General features: G+C 40.6%; 1 protein-coding gene across 2 annotated transcripts; it reads left to right on the top strand.

The window, feature by feature from the left end:
- Positions 1 to 740: 740 nt before the first annotated feature.
- Positions 741 to 20,660, top strand: zcchc8 (zinc finger CCHC-type containing 8). Of its 2 annotated transcripts, none has more exons than XM_062958632.1 (14): positions 741 to 1,061; positions 2,638 to 2,678; positions 3,188 to 3,262; positions 4,300 to 4,405; positions 5,307 to 5,384; positions 5,700 to 5,803; positions 6,246 to 6,311; positions 7,884 to 7,947; positions 8,646 to 8,788; positions 10,583 to 10,725; positions 12,396 to 12,520; positions 13,429 to 13,512; positions 13,646 to 13,760; positions 16,465 to 20,660. In XM_062958632.1, exons 1-14 carry the CDS (start codon positions 888 to 890, stop codon positions 17,349 to 17,351), a joined length of 2,205 nt encoding a protein of 734 aa, XP_062814702.1. In that variant the 5' UTR covers positions 741 to 887; the 3' UTR covers positions 17,352 to 20,660. The 2 variants fall into 2 exon arrangements, with proteins under 2 accessions (XP_062814702.1, XP_062814703.1); XM_062958633.1 differs by having other exon boundaries at positions 742 to 1,061; positions 7,887 to 7,947.
- The last annotated feature ends 1,417 nt before the right edge of the window (positions 20,661 to 22,077 follow it).

Here is a 22,077-nt window from a genome sequence, read left to right as displayed (position 1 = left end):
TGCAAGGCTATTCAATGCTAATCAAAGTGGCCCAATGGCAACATTCACAGACAAAGAGTCCTTTCTCCCACCCTGGACATGATTCCACAGGGATATAAACCCCACTTGCCTAGTTTCCAACAGACCTCACAACCTCTGAGGATGCCTGCCATAAATGTGGGTGAAACATCAGGAGAGAATGCTTCTGGAACAATATTATTTATTTACTACATTTATATCCCACTCTTCTCACCCCGAAGGGGACTCAGAGCGGCTTACAATTCAAATGAACATACAATATATTATTAGCAGGACACAGTATATAAGCATTAAATTACTATATTGTACTATATCATTGTATGGCAATATTATAAGTAATATTACATTTAATATGTAATATTATATTGTATTAGTAGTATGATATTGTATTCCATTATAATATTATTATCAATATTATAAGTATATACAGTATATATTTATAAATTATATATGTATATAAAACTAGCATAGCATGTTGCTATGGCACAGGAGACAAGATGGAACTATCTTCCTGGCTCTCAGGTTGGTATGATGTTTTCTTGGCCATACAGCCCGGAAAACTCCGCGACCCAGTGATTCCGGCCATGAAAGCCTGAGTCCAATGAGAATTGGGAGTCCCCGCCTAAATGAAAGCTCTTGTTTTTTTTAAAATCTGCGCATGCGTCGGGAGAACTGAAAGCAAAGGCGCTTTGCCCCGTGGCTGCCTCTTCCGCTTCTTGGGCGGAAGGGCGGGCCTCCTCCCTCGGACTACAAGGCCCAGCTCGGAAAGGACCGCCGGCCTATGTGCGCCCGCTGAGAGCCGGCGCCGTTGCATGCTGGGAGTTGGAGTCTGTCGAAGCTGAGGGCGAGAAGGAGCGGGCGCCGCTGCCATGGCGGCCCGGGTGGACTTCGGCGACCGCGAACTCTTCCAGCAGCTTGACGCCGAGGCCGACGAGGCCGCGCTGGACACCCGCTTCGGGGAGAGCGACGGGGAGGACTGCGAAGAGCTCCGGCAGAGGCTGAGCGAGAGTCAGGAGGCGGTGCGGGCCCTGCAGGCCGAGAATATCCTCCGGGATTGAGGGAGGCCGGGAGGGCCTTTTCTCCACAGGTTCTGCGCCCACTCTCTTCTAATGGGGCCTTGTTGTGAGGCATTGGGTCCCTTGAGGCCTTGAACTGGAATGCATGGCAGTGTGGACTCAGATAACACAATTCAAAGCAGACATTGTGAGGTATTTGCCTTGATATTATATAAAGCTATGGGCCCTTCCACACAGCTCTATATCCCAGAATATCAGGACAGAAAATCCCACAATATCTGCTTTGGACTGGGATGTGTGGTAGTGTGGACTCTGATAACCCAGTTCAAAGCAGATATTGTGGGATTTTCTGGGCTATAAGGCTGTGTGGAAGCGCCCTGAGCCCACACTCCGAAAACAGAGGCTGGATGGCCATCTGTCGGGGGTGCTTTGAATGCAATTTCCTGCTTTTTGGCAGGGGGTTGGACTGGATGGCCCATGAGGTCTCTTCCAACTCTACGGTTCTAGGATTCTATGAAATGTGGGATTCTCTGCCTTAATAATCTGGGATATAAGGCTGCGCCCTGAGTCCACACTCAGAAAATGTGGGATTCTCTGCCTTAATATTCTGGGATATAAAGCTGTGCCCTGAGTCCACACTCAGAAAATGTGGGATTCTCTGCCTTAATATTCTGGGATATAAGGCTGCGCCCTGAGTCCACACTCAGAAAATGTGGGATTCTCTGCCTTAATAATCTGGGATATAAGGCTGCGCCCTGAGTCCACACTCAGAAAATGTGGGATTCTCTGCCTTAATAATCTGGGATATAAGGCTGCGCCCTGAGTCCACACTCAGAAAATGTGGGATTCTCTGCCTTAATAATCTGGGATATAAGGCTGCACCCGGAGTTATTTCCTGTTTAATTGTGCGGTCCTTACTTTGAAAGTTCTTGTTCTACTCCAGAAACCTGGTTTTTGTGGCTGCCACAAACTCTGTTGAATTGGTTGGGACTCTGAGATAATGACTGATACACTTCAATAAAAGGTGTTGCAGAATGTCCCACAAAAACAATTTTTTTTGCAGTTTCATAAACCTTTTTATTAAACCAGGACTTGAGGATAATGCAGAGCCTCTATTACTACCACTGAAGAAAGTTGCCTCATCTGCTTGCCTTATTATTATTATTATTATTATTATTATTATTGCTACCAAGGAAAACAATATGTGTGAATTTCATGCTTCCACACTGTGAGGTAGTTAGGTGCTGAGAACATGACCGACACAATTGTGGCCGAGGGCTGGTTTAGAAATGTACTTTCCTTTTGCAGTTATCCTTTCAGGGCTTGTTAACATGTGCATCTAGAACGGGTAGGAATTGTGTAGCCTTCCAGATCTTGTTGGGCTGCTGCAAATCCAAGCAATTCTAGATACATAGCCAATGGTGAGGAACTCTGGAAGTTGTAGTTTGATGACTTCTGGAGTGGCACACCCTGAAATTTAGAGCCTAGGATTAACGAAAAATAGTTACTGATTGTACACGCAGTTCAAAGCTGTGGCAATCATTCCAGGTTGATTGTTATGAATCTTTTTTATTTTTAAATTCCTTAACTAAATGATTCACATCGTGAACTTAGAAGAAAATTGAACATACTGACTCGGCCAAGGTAGGTGTGCATGGTTCCGTATATGTACATGATGATTCAGTTGCTATGATTCAGTAGCTGTGTTCCACAGGCCTATTTTTTTAAGTTTTGTTTTTCAAAAATGGTGTCTGATGTTATAAATGCATGGCATAATGGAGCTGATAGTTATACTTTGTTGCCCTTTTTACCATTCTTTAAAAAGGGGTTTGGCATGTTGCATGCACCAGAGTCCCCTTATGATGGTGAAACTTCTTGTACACGTTTGGGGATTTTGGCTGTAGCTTGGAAATTATTATTTTGTTGTCCGTTACTTAGATGGGTTGTGGTCCCAGAAGAAGACTAGCAAATCAGGTTTTCACAATTGTTACATTTCTCTTTGGGTATTAATTTGCTTTTTAGTTGTCCTTTGCATGCTGAACTGTGTTTCTATGATAGATAAAGTGGGCATAAAGCTCCCAAACCATCTCAGAGACATTCTGCAAGGTTGGCTAATTCCTACTGTAAAGACATCCTTGTGCTTCCTTCTTTAGTGGACTTACAATAGATGATGCTAAAGTTGATGGGCCTTTGCTGCAGATTTTATCCATGAACAATAATGTATCCAAGTAAGTATATTTCTCATATTGGTTTAAGTTCACTAGTCCGAATAGTTAGCTCTACAGTGCACAGTTTTAGCTGTTGGAAGCCGTTTTAGCGAAGACTGTGGGGGCGATGTTCTTTCAATGAGAACTGGAGACAGGAAGATAAAGCATACACAATTATTTTTATTTTTAAAAGTTACTGTATATACTTGAGTATAAGCCTAGTTTTTCAGCCTTTTTTAGGACTGAAAAAAACCCTCCTCGGCTTATACTTGGGTGAGGGTCCTGGTGGGCTTATATTCAGGTCGGCTTATACTCAAGTATATATATGGTATATTTATTATTTTTCTCTATTATTATTGGTATTGTTACTTTTATTATTTTGCTCTATTAATTATTATTATTACATATATTATTTTACTCTATTATTGTTATTACTTTTACATTTATTTTACTCTATTTTTATTATTAATACATTTATTATTTTACTGCATTTATTATTATTATTTCATTTATTTCGCTCTTAGTATTAAAAGGATACATAAGCACATTTACATTGAAGAATATGAAAATAATGATTTAATCAGAGCTGAACAGTTATATCTTAAATTACAGTTTGATGTAAAGATTCAAAAACATTTAAACTACTGATGCCTCAATTAATGTAATTTTATTGGTATCTCGGCTTATACTGGAGTCAATGTTTCCCCGTTTTTTTGTGGTAAAATTAGGTGCCTCGGCTTATATTCGGGTTGGCTTATAAAAAAGAGGACGAGTTTAGATGTTTAAGGAAAAAGTTGTTCAAAACTTCCCTTAGTAGCCTTGATTTCTTGAGGTTTACTAACTGTCCAAAAATTGCATGCAACATGAAAATGACTTGAATTTCTACAATGTGATCCCAGCCCTGCATAGGAACAAATGCTTCTGTGCTTTGGTTTCTTTTTTTTTTCCTCCCTAGTCCTCAATTAAGGGAACCTAGGCATGTGCTTTATCATCTTCTAAAACTGTAACACAGACAGGACAGTTTTATTTATTGTCTGTTCTGATGATCTTTTGTGTAGGCAATATCATCAAGAAATAGAGGATTTTATAGTGAGTTTGGTTCAGAGATATGAGGAGCAACAGAGGGCTGAACCTGACAAGACCTACTTCAGTCTTAAGCCACAGGTATTCATATATTACTCATATATTAATGCTCATAATACACTCATATATTAATGGAGTAAGTTTGGCATACGGGCATGTATTGGTATTGTGAGAAACCAGCTCTGGGGGCTTTTGTTGTTGAAGAAAGGCATATATGATTGATACCCCACTGAGTGGTGTCCCTTCTCTAGAGAATAATAATAAAAATAATAATAATAATAAACTTTTAAAATATTCCGCTCTATCTCCCCAGAGGGAGTCAGAGCAGATTACAGAACACCTATAAGGCAAACATTCAGTGCCTGTTACCTGTTCTCTGATCTGTCGCTGGCATGTTTTGCATATCTGTATGGGGCAACCTTTCACCTTCCCGCACGAGGCAGTACCTATTGATCTACTCGTATTGCGCACTTTCGAACTGCTATGTTGGCAGACCCTCCAATGCCAGCTTGGGGTTTTATATATAAAAGAGTTTCTCAATTCACATTTCTGGAAATGGAGGATGCAGTATCATGTTTGCAATTATTTATTATTTACTTATTACAGCATTTCTACCCCACCTTTCTCACCCAGTACGGGGACTCAGGGCGGCTTACAATATAAAACACATATACGAGGGTTATCCAAAAAGTTGCCGGTCACCCCTTTGCGCAGCTGTGCATCGTCGCCAAAACGCTGCGTTGAGGATGCAAGCGGCAGAGTTTAGTGGGGAAGGAGTTGCAAAGCTCATTCATCGCTATGATAAGTGCCTAGATTTGAATGGTTCCCCACCTTGATATGTATGTTCCAGGACTGTGTTCAAGGCCTAAAGGGTAGCTGAGGAGAATATATGGAAATCTATACTTCGCTGTTGGATGACAATAACCTTAGCCTTTTATAAACTATGTCTTGTTTTGTTTTGTTTTTGAAAAAAACACATTAGCCTTCTAGTTTTGTGTTGGAAGAAGACCCTAAAGTGACAAGCGCAAATATGTCCAAAAAAATCAAGGAAGCATTTAGCGTAAGTTACTTCTCTTAGTTTGCTTATTTGAATCCAGTACTTGCTGTTTTCCAACCATGGCACTAGGACAGAGTTGGTAAATAGCATAATTCTTATCGCCATTTATTATCTTTATTAGTAAATGTTATATCCCTTATCAATTGACTGGTTGTATGGAATATATGGTCTCATTTGCAGAGCTTAAACACGAGAGCCATTCTTTTAATGTACTTAATTATATCAGAATAGAATTTAAATGAAATATTTAAGTACATTTCTTTAAAAATGTTGTCTTATCACCTGATGAAATACTGACATTTCTGACTCTTTCTGCAGGTTATAGGAAGTGTTCTCTATTTTACCAATTTTTGTCTTGATAAACTGGGGCAACCTATATTAAATGAGAATCCTCAGCTGACAGACGGATGGGAAATACCCAAGTATCCTATTTAGTTCAACGTCATTCCCTTTTCGTGCTAACGTTGCTATTTAATACAATTAGTAGTCAAAGAGACTGAGTCGATCTGCATATTTTGAGTGGGTTAACTGTATAAAACTGGGGTCAAATGTTGGAAGGCACATTGGTTTGGTGAAGAAATAATCCCTGGCAGACAGATTCCTTTGTTGTCTCTTACTTTTGTATTTCCAGAAAGAAGAATATAAGTAGGCTTCGATTCTGCTTGAAAGAGAAGGCAAGTTTTCAACACTGACAGAACCACTCTTTCAAGCAGAATCTCACCATTTTATCAGGAATAATTCTGGTATTACTTTTAAAACAAAACAAAGTCTACAATAATATTTTGGGGTTGCAATTTGAATTACCACTGGAACAAAACAATCCATTCTGCTTCATACAATAGCAATTCCTTATTGACTTCTAAGATACCAGCAAGTTTTCACGCAGATCCTTTCACTAGATGGACAAGAGATACAAGTAAAGCCTAAAAGGTGTGTATTTCTCTGAGCCTATCGAGATTGAGCCAATTTTTGAATGATTTACTCCGGTCTGTAACTTGGTGTGCTTCTATGTGCATTAAACAAACATGTAAGGAGGTATCCCCCAAATATTTTGAATTGCAAAGCTCTGATGCTGTTGAAACATGGAAGTGTCTTTTTTGAACTGCATTAATGACCAGACCATGGTGGGATGCAATTTTATCAGAGTCCCTGCTCTTTTAGCTTGCACTGGTTTCTTCCCTCAAGTCATTGCATTCAGTCAATCATTTCCTTCCTGACTTAAACCGGAATGTGTGGTTCAAAACCGGGTTCCAATTCCAATTTTTAAAATTCTAGCAGTCACACCTGATTTTCCTCAATAGTCTTTCTTACTCCTGGACTATTACGAGCTGGATTTCATTACTGGCATTTCTTACATACAGTAGAGTCTCACTTATCCGTCATAAACTGGTGGGCAGAATGATGGATAAGCGAAACTGACGGATAACAGGGTGGGTGCTTGCTCGCCCTCCCTCCCTCACTCACTTACCAGGCCGGGTCCCTGGCGGCATTGGGGCCCAGCCTGGCGAAGGAGCGAGTGAGGGCCTTTGCCGCCCTCCTTCACTCGCCTGCTGTCCCTCAGCTCCTTCGCCACACTGGGTCCCGGCAGCACCGGGGCCCGGCCTGGCAAAGGAGTGAGCGAGCGAGGGCCTTTGCCTCCCTCCTTCACTCGCCTGCCGTCCCTCAGCTCCTTCACTAGGCCGGGCCCTGGTGCCGTCTGGGCCCGGCCTGGCGAAGGAGTGAGGGAGCGAGGGCCTTTGCCGCCATCCTTCACTCGCCCGCCTGCCGTCCCTCAGCTCCTTCACCAGGCCGGGCCCCGGTGCTGTCTGGGCCGGGCCTGGCGAAGGTGCGAGCAAGGGCCTTTGCCACCTTCTTCACTCACCCACCGCCTGTCATCCCTCAGCTCCTTTGCTATGCTGGGGCCCGGCAGCACCGGGGCCCGGCCTAGCAAAGAAGCGAGTGAGGGCCTTTGCCACCCTCCTTCACTCACCCGCCCACCATCCCTCGCTCACTCATCCGCCTGGGTTCCGGCAGCACCGGGACCCGGCGGGGTGAGTGAGTGAGAGAGAGAGAGAGCGGGGGGGACATTTGCCTCGAATAATACGGAGTGTCGGATAAGCGGAACTCGGATAAGTGGGACTCTGCTGTATTATCGAATTTTTGTTTCCAATATCTAGGTTGCTAGTACTGTAGTATTCTTAAAGTGCACGCTTTTAAATGCCATTATTCCATAGCTGTTAAGAGTGCTTCACTGCAAGCACTGCTATCACAGCTGAGTGTAGGTTTTGAATTGTAGTTAGACAAACAGATTTTCAAAAAGGCACTGTAAATGTAAGACAGGAGCGGGAATTATGACGCCCTTGAGATGTTGTTGGACTACACCTCCCAGTATTCCCAGCTTTGGCTAAGGCGGCTGGGATGTGCAGTTCTGTATCATCCAAAGGGTTGCATTATTCCTTCCCTAGTGTAAGGTGTTATTGCAATGTTGATTATTTCTATTGTAAAAATTTTACTTTTATAAAGCAGGCCCAAACCTCACTGCTTCAATTGTGGCTTGGAGGACCACCAAATGAAAGATTGTCCACAGGTAAAGATATTTCAAGCTTCTTCTACTCTGTCCCCAGAAGGATGGTGACATATTATCTGCAGTGGCATTTTAATAATTTATATAGGATTTTCATGGTGTATTTTATATTGTATTTAATAATCTGGTTTTATTATTATTGCATTTATTATTTTACTCTTATTATTACATGTATTACTTTACTGCATTTTTTATTATTATTACATTTATTATTTCACTCTATTATTATTAAAAGGATACATAAGCACATTTACATTGAAGAAGATGAAAATAAGGATTTAATCAGAGTTGGACACTCATATCTTAAATTACACTTTGATGTAAAGATTCAAAAACATTTAAACTACTGATGCCTCAATGTAATTTGATTGTTATCTCGGCTTATACTGGAGTCAATGTTTTCCCAGTTTTTTTGTGGTAAAATTAGGTGCCTCGGCTTGTTTTCGGGTCGGCTTATACTTGATTATATATGGTAATTTGCAATATATCATGTTATATAAATATAAGTTTTTACAGAAAAAGTGAATTTATTTTATATTTATGTACATTTAAATATACACACGTATATATGTTTATTTTTTCTGTAAAAATAACTCAGTAGTGCTTCATCAAAAGAGCAGAACACAGTTTATTAACAGCCTTTTCAATGCCCCTGGTAATTTGACTTTCTGGTTTTGTTTTGTTTTTCAATTGTGTTTCAGCCACGAAATGCTGCCCGTATCAGTGAAAAAAGAAAACAGTTTATGGATGCTTGTGGGGAAGCAAATAACCAAAACTTCCAGCAGCGGTACCACGCAGATGAAATCGATGAAAGATTTGGAAGGTTCAAGCCTGGCATAATTAGGTAATCCTTCCTTAGTTTTATTTATTTATCATGTCAGAAGCGAACTGAGGATACAGTTATAATGTATTTAAAAACACAAACAAAGTAAAAAACGTGGCATGATACTAAATTTCCTTTGACAAGAAGCTGGCCTCTTGGAGTGCCTCTGCTGTCACTGTGAGAAGGTCCTCCATTGTGCATGTGGCAGAGCTCAGGTTGCATTGTAGTCTGTAGTCTGTGGTTTGCTCTTCTCCATATTCGCATGTCGTGGACTCCACTTTGTGGCCCCAGAAACAGTCTGTTCAGCGCCTTCCAAGTCGACCAGTCTTCTGTGTGCCCAGTAGGGAGTTTCTCAGCCAGTCTCAGCCACTGAGTAAGGTTCTGGGTTTTAGCCTGCCACTTTTGGACTCTTGCTTGCTGATGTGTTCCTGCGAGTATCTGGATCTTAGGAAGCTGTTTCTTGATTTAAGGTGTTGGCATACCGGCTGATATCCGAACAGAGGATGGGCTGGAGATGTCACTGCCTTGGTTCTTTCATTATTGGCTTCTACTTCCCGACGGATATCAGATGGTGCAGTACTGGCTAAACAGTATAATTTCTCCAGCGGTGTAGTGTTTAGCCATCCTGTGATAATGCAGCATGTCTCATTAAGAGCCACATCCACTGTTTTAACGTAGTAATATGTATTCCACACTGAGAATGCGTATTCAGCAACAGAGTAGCCAAGCGTAAGGGTAGATGTCTTCACTGTGTCTGGTTGTGATCGTCAGCTTTCGTTTTTGTTTTGTTTTTTTAAAAAAATTATTCTTCATACAGATAACAAAACAATACACTGCATACCTTAGCCATCTAAAAGATAACATAAAAACTATTTACAATCTTTATGGCTGGGATACAGGTTCCAATTGTGATTCTCTTTACCGCATATCTTAATTTATTGCCCCTTTAAACCCCCCATCCCACCCACCCTTACCACCCTCTTCCCACCCCCAACTGGGTTGCTTGAATCAATACATTGATTTAATTGTCTGGAAGGCCTGATTTAAAGTTCTGTACCTATCTTTTCCTTCTGTTTTATCGATTAAACAAGACCATTTCCTATGCCAATCTTGTCTTAACTGAATATTCAAATATTTATTTTTCTTTTCATGAATGAAATCATTAATTAAATATTCAGAGAAATAGGACCACCAGGTTTTTAGGTCCCACCTTGTTTTATCTTTCCACCCTCTGGCAATTGTAGCATGTATAGCGGCTATCATAAATTTTAATATATCTGACCATTGGTTGTTCCCCTCCTTTACCTCTATGTTAAGAGACAAAAATCGAGCTTTATCCCAATATAGCTTTTGCTCTATTATTTCCTCTATTACTTCTCTAACTGTTATATAGTATTTTTGGATTTCAGGGCAGTCCCACCACATGTGGGAAAAAGTGCCAATCTCCCCACATTTATGCCAACATTTGTTAGAAACGTTTTTCATAATATGAGCCAGTTGATAAGGGGTCCTATACCATTTTGAAATTATTATCAGCTTTCATATAATACTATTTCTAGCGCCCACTTTTTGCTTGATATTCAAGCAGTGCTTCTTACAAGTCAGAGCGTGATCCAGAGTGACTCCCAGGTATTTTGATGTGCTGCAATGCTCCAGTGGGATTCCTTCCCAGGTCATCCTCAGAGCTCGGGTTATTTCTTCCTTAGCTAAATGGCTATGTTTTCTTGAAATCTGGCTGCTCAGTTGAAATGGCTCAAGTCGTGGTTTTCAGGTCCTTTGTATTTCTAATAAGGTTTTTTTCCCCTCTTCAAACAGTGAGGAACTTCAAGATGCCCTCGGTGTCACCGAGAAGAGTCTTCCCCCTTTCATCTATCGCATGCGGCAGCTGGGTTATCCCCCAGGTTGGCTGAAAGAGGCAGAAATGGAAAAGTCTGGACTGACATTATATGATGGAAAAGGTAAAGGAGTGCTGAGGAAGGGCTTGCCTTCTGCATTTCCCTGGCCAGAGAAAGAGAGACTGTTTGTCGATAGCCTTTTGAAAAACAAAACAAAACAGTAGTAGTAGTAGTATTTATACCCCGCATTTTCTTCGCTAAAGGAGACTCAAAGCCGCTAGCATTAAAAACTATAACAGTGTGTTTAACTGCACAGTTTCTGGTTCAATTCCACTGATTTCTAGTTAAAGTAGACAAGTTTACTATTTATTGAAAACAGTACAGATTTCAATCAGTGTATTCTGGCACTTGGTGGTTAGAAGCTACTTACTGTAAAATAGAAGGGAACAGGAAAAGAGGATCGTGGCATTATCTCATTCATTGAGTTGCCATTAGAGATGGCAAAAAAAGAAATCTTCCAGGTTTAAGACAGTGTTTTTATTACCAAAGTCCCACAGTCGACTAAATGGTAAATCCTACAATTGTATAAATAAGTATAAATGTAAACATATATACTGTATATACTCGAGTATAAGCCTAGTTTTTCAGCCATTTTTTAAGACTGAAAAAGCCCCTCTTGGCTTATTCTCGGGTGAGGGTCCTGGTTGGCTTATATTTGGGTCAGCTTATACTTGAGAATATATGGTACATTTATTATTTTTCTCTATTATTATTGGTATTATTACATTTATTATTTTCTCTGTTATTGTTGCTACTATTACATTTATTTTACTCTATTTTTATTATTATTATTAATGCATTTATTATTTCACTCTGAATTTATTTTTATTATTTATTTTACTCTATTTATTACATGTATTATTTTCCTGTATTTATTATTATTATTATTACATTTATTTTACTCTAATATTATTAAAAGGATACATAAGCACATTTACATTGAAGAAGATGAGAATAATGATTTTATCAGAGTTGGACAGTCTTTAAGATAATTTGAGCTTGATGTAAATATTCAAAAACATTTAACCTACTGATGCCTCAATTCATGTAATTTTATTGGTGTCTATTTTTATTTCTGAAATTGACCACCCTCGGCTTATACTGGAGTCAATGTTTTCCCAGTTTTTTTGTGGTAAAATTAGGTGCCTTGGCTTATATTTGGGTCTGCTTATACTCGAGTATAAGGGGCCGGGCTGTGGCGCAGCTGTTGAGCAGCTGCCTTAAATCACTCTGACCATGAGGTCATGAGTTCGAGGCCAGCCCGTGGCGGGGTGAGCACCCGTCAATTAAAAATAAAAAATAGCCCCTGCTCGTTGCTGACCTAGCAACCCGAAAGATAGTTGCATCTATCAAGTAGGAGATAAGGTACCACTAATAAAAGTGGGGAGGCAAGATTAACTAATTTACGACCTGGTATGAGGAAGTGCCGTCAGTGTGAATGATGAAGCAGCTGCTCCCCCCTGTGGCCAGAATCGAACATCCCCTCAGAAGAAAGTTAACTTGCCTCTGCGTGTGTGTCTCTCAGTCTCTGTTTGATGTGTTTATGGGCATTGAATGTTTGCCCTATGTGTGTTATAATGTGATCCGCCCTGAGTCCCCTTCGGGGTGAGAAGGGCGGAATATAAATACTGTAAATAAATAAATAAAAAATATATACGGTATATATTACTGATACATGTGCTAAGCCCTGTCTTGTTCGTGGCGTCAGTAATATGTTTGATGCTTCTATACAGCATCGCCTGGGGATGAAGCCGAGGAGGAAGATGATTACAATCTAAGTCGACGTGTCACATACGACATCTCCAAGCTGATAAATTATCCTGGTTTTAATATGTCCACTCCAAATGGAGTATCAGATGTAAGTAGCAGTGTTTACGCATTGCTTTTCTCCGTCCTCCAAGGGACTGAGGGTAGTAGACGTGGTTCTTGGGTGCATTGGCTCTCTGGGATTCCTTTGGAAGAGTGTTTTGAAGGGTTACCTGCACCCATATGCACCTGCCTGGACTTTATTTATTATTATTATTTATTTGCTACATTTATATGCCGCCCTTCTCACCCCGAAGGGGACTCAGAGCGGCTTACAAATTAAATTTACATACAATATTATATTAGCATAGTACAATACTGGTAATAAATTACTATATTGTCCTGTATCAATATATTGTAATATTATTAGTAATATTACATGTAAAATATAATATATAATTAATATTATTATATTGTATTATTAGTATTATGTCGTATTACAATATAATATTATGAATATTATATGTATATACAATATACATATAAAATATAAATACATATACATATAAAGACTTTGAGGCCAGTCTTGAAGACGCTGATCTCTGGTCTACCATTAAGAAAGATCAGATTGGCAGATACAAGGGGCAGGAGCTCTTTACCGATTGCTCCTCAACTTTTTAGAATCGCCCTCCTCTCATGGTACACGTGGCTGCATCAGTAGTTTCCAGAAGACATTTATCTCCTGCTTTGTCATTTTACTGCGGTTTCTCAAGTTGCTCCTGACATGAAAAAAAATTACTGGACCACCTGTTCTTTTAACATTCTTTAATTTATTATTTTATTTGTTTTTCTATACTGTTTCCTCATTTGTTGGGAGTTCCTCATGGGGTTTCTCTCACAACTCCACCAGATAACCATGTATTTAAAACAGTTCATTTCCCCTCTTTCTCAATTACCCCGCTCTTGCATCTTCTTAAATATCCCATTTTTCTCAATAGTCCCGTATTTCTTTTGCTGCAGGAATGGAGGTTGTTTGGTTCCGTGCCCCTTCAGCCGTCTCAGCAAAAGGACATCTTTGCTCACTATCTTTCGACATACCGCTCGGTGAATATATATTCAGTATGGGGATAAAATCCCTGCTTGGTGGCTTTCCTCTTTAACAAAAATGTTTGCCTTCTCCCGCCATCTCCCATATTGCTCCTGATTTCTCTCATTTCTTTTTGTGACCTGTCTCCAGGCTGGCTCAAAGTCCAACAGTAAAAGACTTTCGTCTCACCAGAGCTCCCATCGTTCAAAAAGACAGAAAGGAAACAATGCCGAAGTATCATCAGCGGACATGGAAATGGATTCAGGTATTCATTCCTGTATTATTAGTAGTAATAGTGTTGTTATCGTTATTATTGCAAATCATTGTAATCTTTTTTTATATTATTTTATTTATAATGTTACCTATACATAAAAAGCAAATCATTGTAATCTTTATTCATATCCTATCTTCATAAGATTCACAAGATATATCAGGGCTTCTTGAACTTTTTCTGTTCATGACCCCTTTTGGCCCAATAAAAGTTTTACATGATCCCAGGTATAAAAAGGTAAAGGTAAAGGTTTCCCCTGACGTTAAAGCCAGTCATGTCTGACTCTGGGGGTTGGTGCTCATCTCCATTTCTAAGCTGAAGAGCCGGCGTTATCTGTAGACACCTCCAAGGTCATGTGGCCACTGGCATGACTGCATGGAGCGCCGTTACCTTCCCGCCAGAGCGGTACATATTGATCTACTCACGTTGGCATGTTTTCGAACTGCTAGGTTGGCAGAAGCTGGAGCTAACAGCGGGCACTTACTCCACTCCCGGGATTTGAACCTGGGACCTTTCGGTCGGCAAGTTCAGCAGCTCAGTGTGTTAACACACTTCGCCACTGGGGTTCCGACCAGTTATATACCCCAGTCTATATACCCCAGGTATATAGACCTATAAAATATATATAATATATCTATATATATAAAAGGGTAATGAAATTTCGGCCTAGGACAAAACAACAAAACTACACATCCCAGAAACACTAAACTTGGCAGCACAACCCCTCATCCATGCCTCTACGTTCATACAACAAAAAGAAAAGAAAAATGAAGTCCTAATTAGAGGGAGAGGAATAATTGTTTTTATCCAATTGCTGCCAGTTAGAAGACTACGCTCCGCCCACTTGGTCTCCTACCAACCTACTCAGCCCAGGGGACAGGCAGAGTTAGGCCTCACTTAGGCCTCTTCCACACTCCCTATAAAATACAGATTATCTGATCTGAACTGGATTATATGTAGACTCAAGGCCCTTCCACACAGCTATATAACCCATTTATAATGGACTTAATGTCAGGGGAAAACCTTTACCCTTTACCTTAACTACCACCAATTCCTCAATACTTTATTTCCCATACCACCAGACTTCGCCACAGCAACGCGTGGCCGGGCACAGCTAGTATACATATAAAATAGGTATAAAAAGTAGACATTTGCTGATAATATATCAGTATTTACAAGGCTTGCTAAATAGGCGGTTTTTCTATTTTTGTGGAGTACAACTTTCTGCATTAGTATTGTTACTAATAGACTTGTGCAATTGATTGTATTCATTACACAATTACACATTTGTGGAGTACAACTTTCTGCATTAGTATTGTTACTAATAGACTTGTGCAATTGATTGCATTCAGAAACTTTTTACTGTTTCCAAATATTTCGTGACCACAACATAGAGCAATGGGAACCCTATTTGGGGTTTACGAAGCAGTGAAATATATAACTTATAAAAAATAAGTATATATACTCTTGTCTTCCATCCAAATCAATCTCTAGAGGGGTAGAAGACAGGGGTTTTCAAAATGTCAGTCCATCTTATTTAATAACAGCTTGATCTTAGCCCACATGTGTTAAACTCAATGCCTGCAGGCCAAATGCAACCCGCCATGTCATTTTATGTGCAACTCCTATACTCCTCATTGGACATGACTAGAGCTGATGGGAGTTGAATACAATAATATCTGGAAGACTGCAGCTTTTTCTGTGATTTTTGAATTGAGATATACAAGACTTGTGTCTAACCTTCCTCAACCTCAGAGCCACAAGAGCTGTTGGGTTGCAATTCCCATTATCCCCAGATAATAAAAAGGGATGGGAGATGTCATTCAATAACAACTGGAGACCCAAATTGGGTACTAAAGAATATTGACTGCTATGTAAAAATATATACCGTATATACTCAAGTATAAGCCGACTCAAATTTGGCAACAAAAGACATTAGTCATCCAATCAATCTGCATGCGGCAGCGTGTCAGCAAAAATGGCTAGGCGTGTCAGTGCTGACACGCGTGTCATAGGTTGGCCATCACTGGTCTATTGTTTCCAAATGCCAGCTGAGATTTTTTGGTACGACACCCAGTGTACCCATGTATCCATCACCACTGGGATTATTATTATTATTATTATGGAATTATTATTATTATTATTATGGAATGGCTCTGGAATGCACTGCCAAAAGAGATCAGGCAATCCCCTACATTATTCAATTTCCGTAAGGAACTGAAGACCTGGTGGTGTCGGCAGGTTTTTGAGTAATTACATTGGACTACCGCCGATTTCTGGGCCTGAATATATTGCACAAGATTTCCCTAGCCTAAAATGATGCATTTTAATATGTTGGGTTTATGGTTCCCGTCCCCTTGATCTGGTCATATAAGTGTTATTTATTGTTATAATTGTATTTTTTACTTTGTTTAATAATGTGTTATTATGTTGTTATGTAATGTTTGTGTTGCTTTTAAGACTGAGTCCCATCCGGGAGATAAGGCGGTATATAAATAAAGTTTTATTTTATTATTATTATTATTATTATTATTATTATTATTATATAGTTGGTCCTCCGGTATCCATGGATTCCGTGGCCCTTGAAGGCAATCATAAGGTTGATGTGGCTCTCGATGACACTGAGTTTGACAGCTCTGTCCTAACGATTGAACACGTAATAATCATAATTCAGAAATGCCCTTTCTCTTCATTCCAGACTTTGAAATGGTGCAGAATTCTCCCAATTACGATGGCTTCCAGTTCCAACCTCCCTTACCTCCAGGGTCTCCGTTGAATGCCATTCCTCCGCCCCTGCCACGAGGTACCCCTCCAGCCACGCCGCCCAACTTTACGCCTCCTCGTCCTCCAATGTCAGTATCTTCAGTGCTTCCCCGCAATGCTTCTGCTTTAGCGACTTCCAACAATTCTCCTGCCGTGCGAGCAGAGGGCTCTGCCATGGATGAAGACACTCTGACACTGGAGGAGCTGGAGGAGCAGCAGCGCCTCATTTGGGCTGCCTTGGAGCAGGCCGATGGGACCAACAGCGACTCCGATCTCCCGGGAGGGACACCTTTAACGGGCAACTCGGTGTCATCGTCCCCGTCGAGGGCTGAGCCTGAGGTTCTTTTGGAAGAAGTAACACACAAGAATGTGGAAGTGTTGGAGCCAGAGCTCTCGGACGACATGGAGCTGAAACCCAAAGTAGAAGAATCTGAGAATAAAGCAACGGTTATTGAGAAGTTGATTGATTTAACAGAAGAGCATGGCGATAACAAGCCAATCTCAGCTGAGGAACTGGTTGATTTAACCAAAGAGGAAGAGCTTGATGGCGTAGATTCTGAAAAGATGGCTGAAAACTGCCTCTCCACTTCCGTGAATGAAGTAAACCATGAGAAGGGCGGCGGTGATAATCCTGTTGCTCACGGTGCTGACATGGCCCTGAAAATCACCAGCCCCATCCCGGATATGAGCAAGTTTGCGGCAGGGATAACACCTTTTGAATTTGAGAACATGGCAGAGTCCACTGGGATTTATCTCCGAATAAGAAGTGTGCTAAAGAATTCCCCAAGGAACCAGCAAAAGAACAAGAAGTCTTCCCTTTAATCACGGGTTTACCCAAAAGAAGCCCAGCTCTCCATTGTCTTGGGACACTGTTTTGTAGATGCTTATATTTTAAGAAAACACAACACTGTTAAGGGCAGACAAGTCAAAAGCTGTTGCTTTGTTCTTCCTCAAACTGCGTGGTTTTATTTTTCAAAGTCCGACGTACAGGGCTTCCATTTTGACCTTCGAGTAACTGACAACATCAGGACAAACATTTCCACAAATATAAGAAATAGCAACTTACCGCATTTTCTTCCGTCTTCTGAAATGGTTCTCTCATTCGCAGTTGATCTTCCTGGCTGTGTTTTGATTTTGTGAATTTGCAGCGGCGGAAAACGGAATCCGTTGCTCTGTGAACGCAAAACCCTGTGCTTTCCATCTTGATCGGTTCTTCCCTTAGATAAGTTTGCCATTGGTGGTTTTTAAAAGGCTATTAACTTTTTAATGTTTTCCCTTCCTTCTGGAAAAAAAAGAGAAAATTCCAATGGGAATCATCAGGGATTATTTAGCATTTGTGGGTCCCCTTTTGAAGGGTTTTATAAGTAATTTATGTGGGTCCATCTTTTTAGTGCCACTTCTTTTTTTTTTCTTGGTAATGCTGTCAGATGTCCATTTGAACTTCCTGTACAGACGTCTTCATGCTTGTGTACAGTAGTTTAATAAACATGATTTTTGGGGAAACTTTCTTGCCTATGTAAGCTTTGGCGTCAGCACTAGAAACCCTGCTGTTAGAAAATCAAGTTTGGGAAGCCTTTTGTAGTTAAATATTATACTGTGTTGTGGGATTTTTTTCCCTTCCTGTTTTTTTAGTGAGTGTTAAAGGAAAATTTAATGTAGCTGTGGCTTTTCTTGTATGGCGGGGTTGGACTAGATGGCCCATGTGGTCTCTTCTTACTCTATGATTCTATGACCAGGAAAGTTTCCAGCATTGTCATTAGAAGACATATGCCTGTAAATAACGCAAACCAATGATACACCATCATCTTCTGCATATGTAAGGCAAGAAAGGGTAACTCAGTGCATTTATATACTCTATTTCTTTTAACAATAGAAATCAAATGGCATATTTATCTCTTATCAATTCACCAGACTTCCAGTCTTCTGCTTTCCACAAGGTATCTGCATTATTTTCTTCTAGCAAATGTCTCTCAGAGTTGGCTTCCAATTTTCATGATCTTCCCTCTACCCGTTATTCTGTTTCTCATACAAATGGGACATCTGGATGACACCTGGATGTGGTCCATGTTTTGAAAAATACTTTCACTGGTTGTTTCCATATATAGATCTTAAAGTGGGAAAACTCAACATTATTAGGACATTCCACTCAGTTATATGAATTTGTAAGGCTGTAATGTGTAGAGCTCTTAAAGGTCACTAGTCTTAGATATAGTGCATTAGATGTTGGGGACATTGGATGAGCATTTTAAGTTGAAAAAAAGTGTTAGAACTATCGGAGAAAACTAGTGTCAGGACAGATTATCATTCATGTGTCTTTGAAACAATCCTTCCCAGTGACACTCAACTAACACACAAAGCAATTAATTTGCTTTTTAATTGCTATAACAAGTGCCGAGTGTACATTGCTTGAAAATTAGTTCAAATTCTTCTGTTGATATCTTTGAACCCTCTCATGATTTAATAGGACAATAAATAAGAACATAACATGCTTCTTTGATAATCTAGCAATGTTAGGAATGAGGGAGCCTTGACTTGCCAGATGTTTGGAGAAGGCCCAACCAGTGTGGTTGAAAAAAAGTGTACAAGTAGTGGTTCAGAACATCTGAAGGGCCAAAGGTCTAGAGATCTTTGATGCGAACAGTGTGGTGTTTTGTTTCCAGCAAACAACTTTTTCGTTATACAGGGAATAATGGGAAAGACCAGTATATTCTTACTCTGGAATATCTTGTGGGGAAACTGTTGTACCGGCAGCTCTCTTAGCAGAATAAGAATGTTTGGAAATTCCTTGTCTTCCTCTTCGGGTGGGTTGCATTCAATCTATATGCCCATATTTGAGGTTCAGCAGTGGGGCTGAACCACGCAAGCCTACAGGATTGTGTGGCTTATTAGAGAAAGGGTGGAGCAGATAAACATTGTTGAAACGTGTCCACGCTCTTGATTGTTTTGGACGTCATCTGTGGAGAGCACATGCCGTACTGCCTCAACTGGGCTTGGTCTGGGTTCCTAAAATTTGGCCTAAATAGGAACTGCCAGGGCTCGGGAAATTGGATTGCAACAAAAAGGAAGTTGCCCTCCTTCTGCTGTGGGTTGCCGATACTGAGATGTGGGGCGTATTTTTTATTTTAATGTTGCATAGCTGCTGTTCTGTCATAGTGATGCTGAAGGCATCAAAGTCAACCTTGGAAACAAAGCAAAACTGTCATGATTAGAGTGTCATACCTCTTGTCTTATTTTGTGTGTCTTTGTGAGTAAGAGAGAGACTGGTGGCAGATATGGTCGGAAAATCTTAACCTGTTTAACTTTCCCATTTGCTGCTGTATTCTTTCAGGTTGGTTGCAACTTAGAGATGCCTTAAGTCAAAAGCAACCTGAAAGAATACAACAGCAAATGGGCTTTTCTTGTTTAGAAAGCCTCCTTTTGAGAGAGTGTGACTTGCTCGGTGTCCCCCTGTGAGTTTCCATTCCCAACTCTGTTCTCCAGAGCACTGGCTCTTTTAAATCTCCTTTACAGCAGTATTAAAGGTACAACATGGCCTGATTTCCCTTTTTGCCTCTTTCACCAGCATCTACTTTCCTAGGAGATTCTCTTTTCTTTTGAATGTTCATTAATGTAATCCAGATTTACAGGAAATACTGCTTTCGCTTGAAAATTAATTAAGATGTAAACTCTCAACTGATTGTGTTGGTTTTTTGTCCCAGTCTCCAGCTACACTTGATCTCTTTCAGACAGATTTCCCATTCCTGACTTCCTGACATTTTTAGCATGATTTTTGCAGGTTATTTCATTATTGATAGAAAACCGCTGAAATGTCGATGGAAGTCATGTGTGTCGCTCAATGAGATGTGTGTTAGTAAACCCTGTGTTTCTTCCAGGTCTACGCTGTTATATCTTCCAAAAGTCAGATTTGGGTTTCATGAGGTTAACCTTTTGCTGCCAATATCCAGATGTGAGTACAGTTGTTGCCTCTTGATTTGGCATACTTTCCCAATATGCTTCCCTGATATATTTCACAATTGTTCGGTTTCAGATCTTTTTAAGAGTCTTGATTTTAAAACACACTCTGTGGCAATTACCGCGGGAGTCTTTTTTTCATTGCCAGCTTCATTAAAATTATGATTTTCTTATCCTGGACTGTGTCTGTGGGTGTGTTCTGTGAGAACGGATGCGAGGTTATTAAAAGAAGTGAGCCACAATGCTTTATGTGAAAGAGAATGGGGTGAGCTGGCCTTGGTGACGTTTTCCCACTTGTCGACAGCAGTGCAATTCATTCCATGCTGCAAATGCAAGTTGGAAGTGTCTCCCGGTCATATCTAACAACACTTATTATTCCAGGATTTCAAACAGGCCCTCAATTGGGTTGCTGTGAGATTTCTAGGCTGTATGGCCATGTTCCAGAAGCATTCTCTCCTGACACTTTGCCCACATCTGTGGCAGGCATCTTCAGAGGTTGTGAGTATGCCTGACATAATAATTATAATAATGTGTCCATTTTGGCAAAAAGTTAAATAGGATCAAACAAAAAGTAGACCAGGAGATTCAAAAAAGAGTCACTGTACATTAAAAAAAATAAAACTGCAGACCTTTGGCCTTGTCCATTGGCTTTTTTGGAGGTCTTTAAAGTACTTAATGGTGTGCCAGGTAGACTTTGCTGAAGAAAACATTTCAGAGGCAGGGTGGCACCAACCAGAAAGGCTTCTCCGTTCCTAGTTTGCTTTCTCATGTCTGAAGTTAGGTTGCTTGCTGAACTGCAAAACTTGTATATCTTATTTGGCTAAGTGTATGTGTGTGATTTGTTCGAGCATTCTTCTTGGGGCCATGTTAATTGGTGTGAGGGAATCCTGGATAAAAAGACATTTCTAGCCTAAGCTCATCAGGTGAAGGTGTCCTTTAGTCCACTCGGAGCCTGTAAGTGTCTGTCCTTCCCAAACACATACACGCATTGTACAGATTCATGCGTTCTTCAGGCCATTTTGGTCTTGTTGCCACAAGAGACTTTGCCTATGCTGCATGTCGGGGAACAAAGAGCTTGCCTGTGTGGGGCTGTCAATGTAGCAGCACTTCTCACAAGTACTGCATTGACTGGGAGTGAAAGGAAACATCTGCTGAGGACCGCCGAGTGTCATTCTCTCCCCGTTGGGAAAGCTGGAGCACTGACAGCCTGGCGGATATAGCCCATCTTGAGCAAGAGAGAAAGAGTGAGATAAAAGTGCAATCCATCTTAACTGTGGTAGATGCTTAGGAGAGAAGCAAACAATTCCGTTTCTTTCTGATGCTGCTCATGAAGGTGAGCGGAGTGAGAATCTTGTGGTCCTCCAGATGTTATTGGCCTACAAGTCCTGGCCATCCTCCCAGCAGAACCAATGGGGTGAGGCATGTTGAGAGGTGCAGTTCATAAGGAGTAATGCTCATATCTAGCCAGTCTGTGTCACCCATGAGATCCTGGCCTCATTGTTGACTCCTTTCTTAGAGCAGGACACAGCATACAATTCCAGGATTATTCCTGATGGCTCCAGAAGGATGAAATGCTTTAAATGACTCCTTGAATGCC

Source organism: Anolis carolinensis, chromosome X (assembly GCF_035594765.1).
Source record: "Anolis carolinensis isolate JA03-04 chromosome X, rAnoCar3.1.pri, whole genome shotgun sequence".
In the NCBI taxonomy this organism is placed as follows: domain Eukaryota; kingdom Metazoa; phylum Chordata; class Lepidosauria; order Squamata; family Dactyloidae; genus Anolis; species Anolis carolinensis.
Note: the sequence above shows the minus strand (reverse complement) of the source record. Positions and strands in the feature narration are given on the sequence as shown.

Excerpts from the sequence above, each read along its gene's own strand:
- zcchc8 (XM_062958632.1), top strand. The coding sequence starts at position 888 with ATGGCGGCCCGGGTGGACTTCGGCGACCGCGAACTCTTCCAGCAGCTT. Across the intron at positions 1,062-2,637 it reads GGGCCCTGCAGGCCGAGAAT|CGTGAACTTAGAAGAAAATT; the intron begins ATCCTCCGGGAT and ends AATGATTCACAT. Across the intron at positions 6,312-7,883 it reads ATACAAGTAAAGCCTAAAAG|CAGGCCCAAACCTCACTGCT; the intron begins GTGTGTATTTCT and ends ACTTTTATAAAG.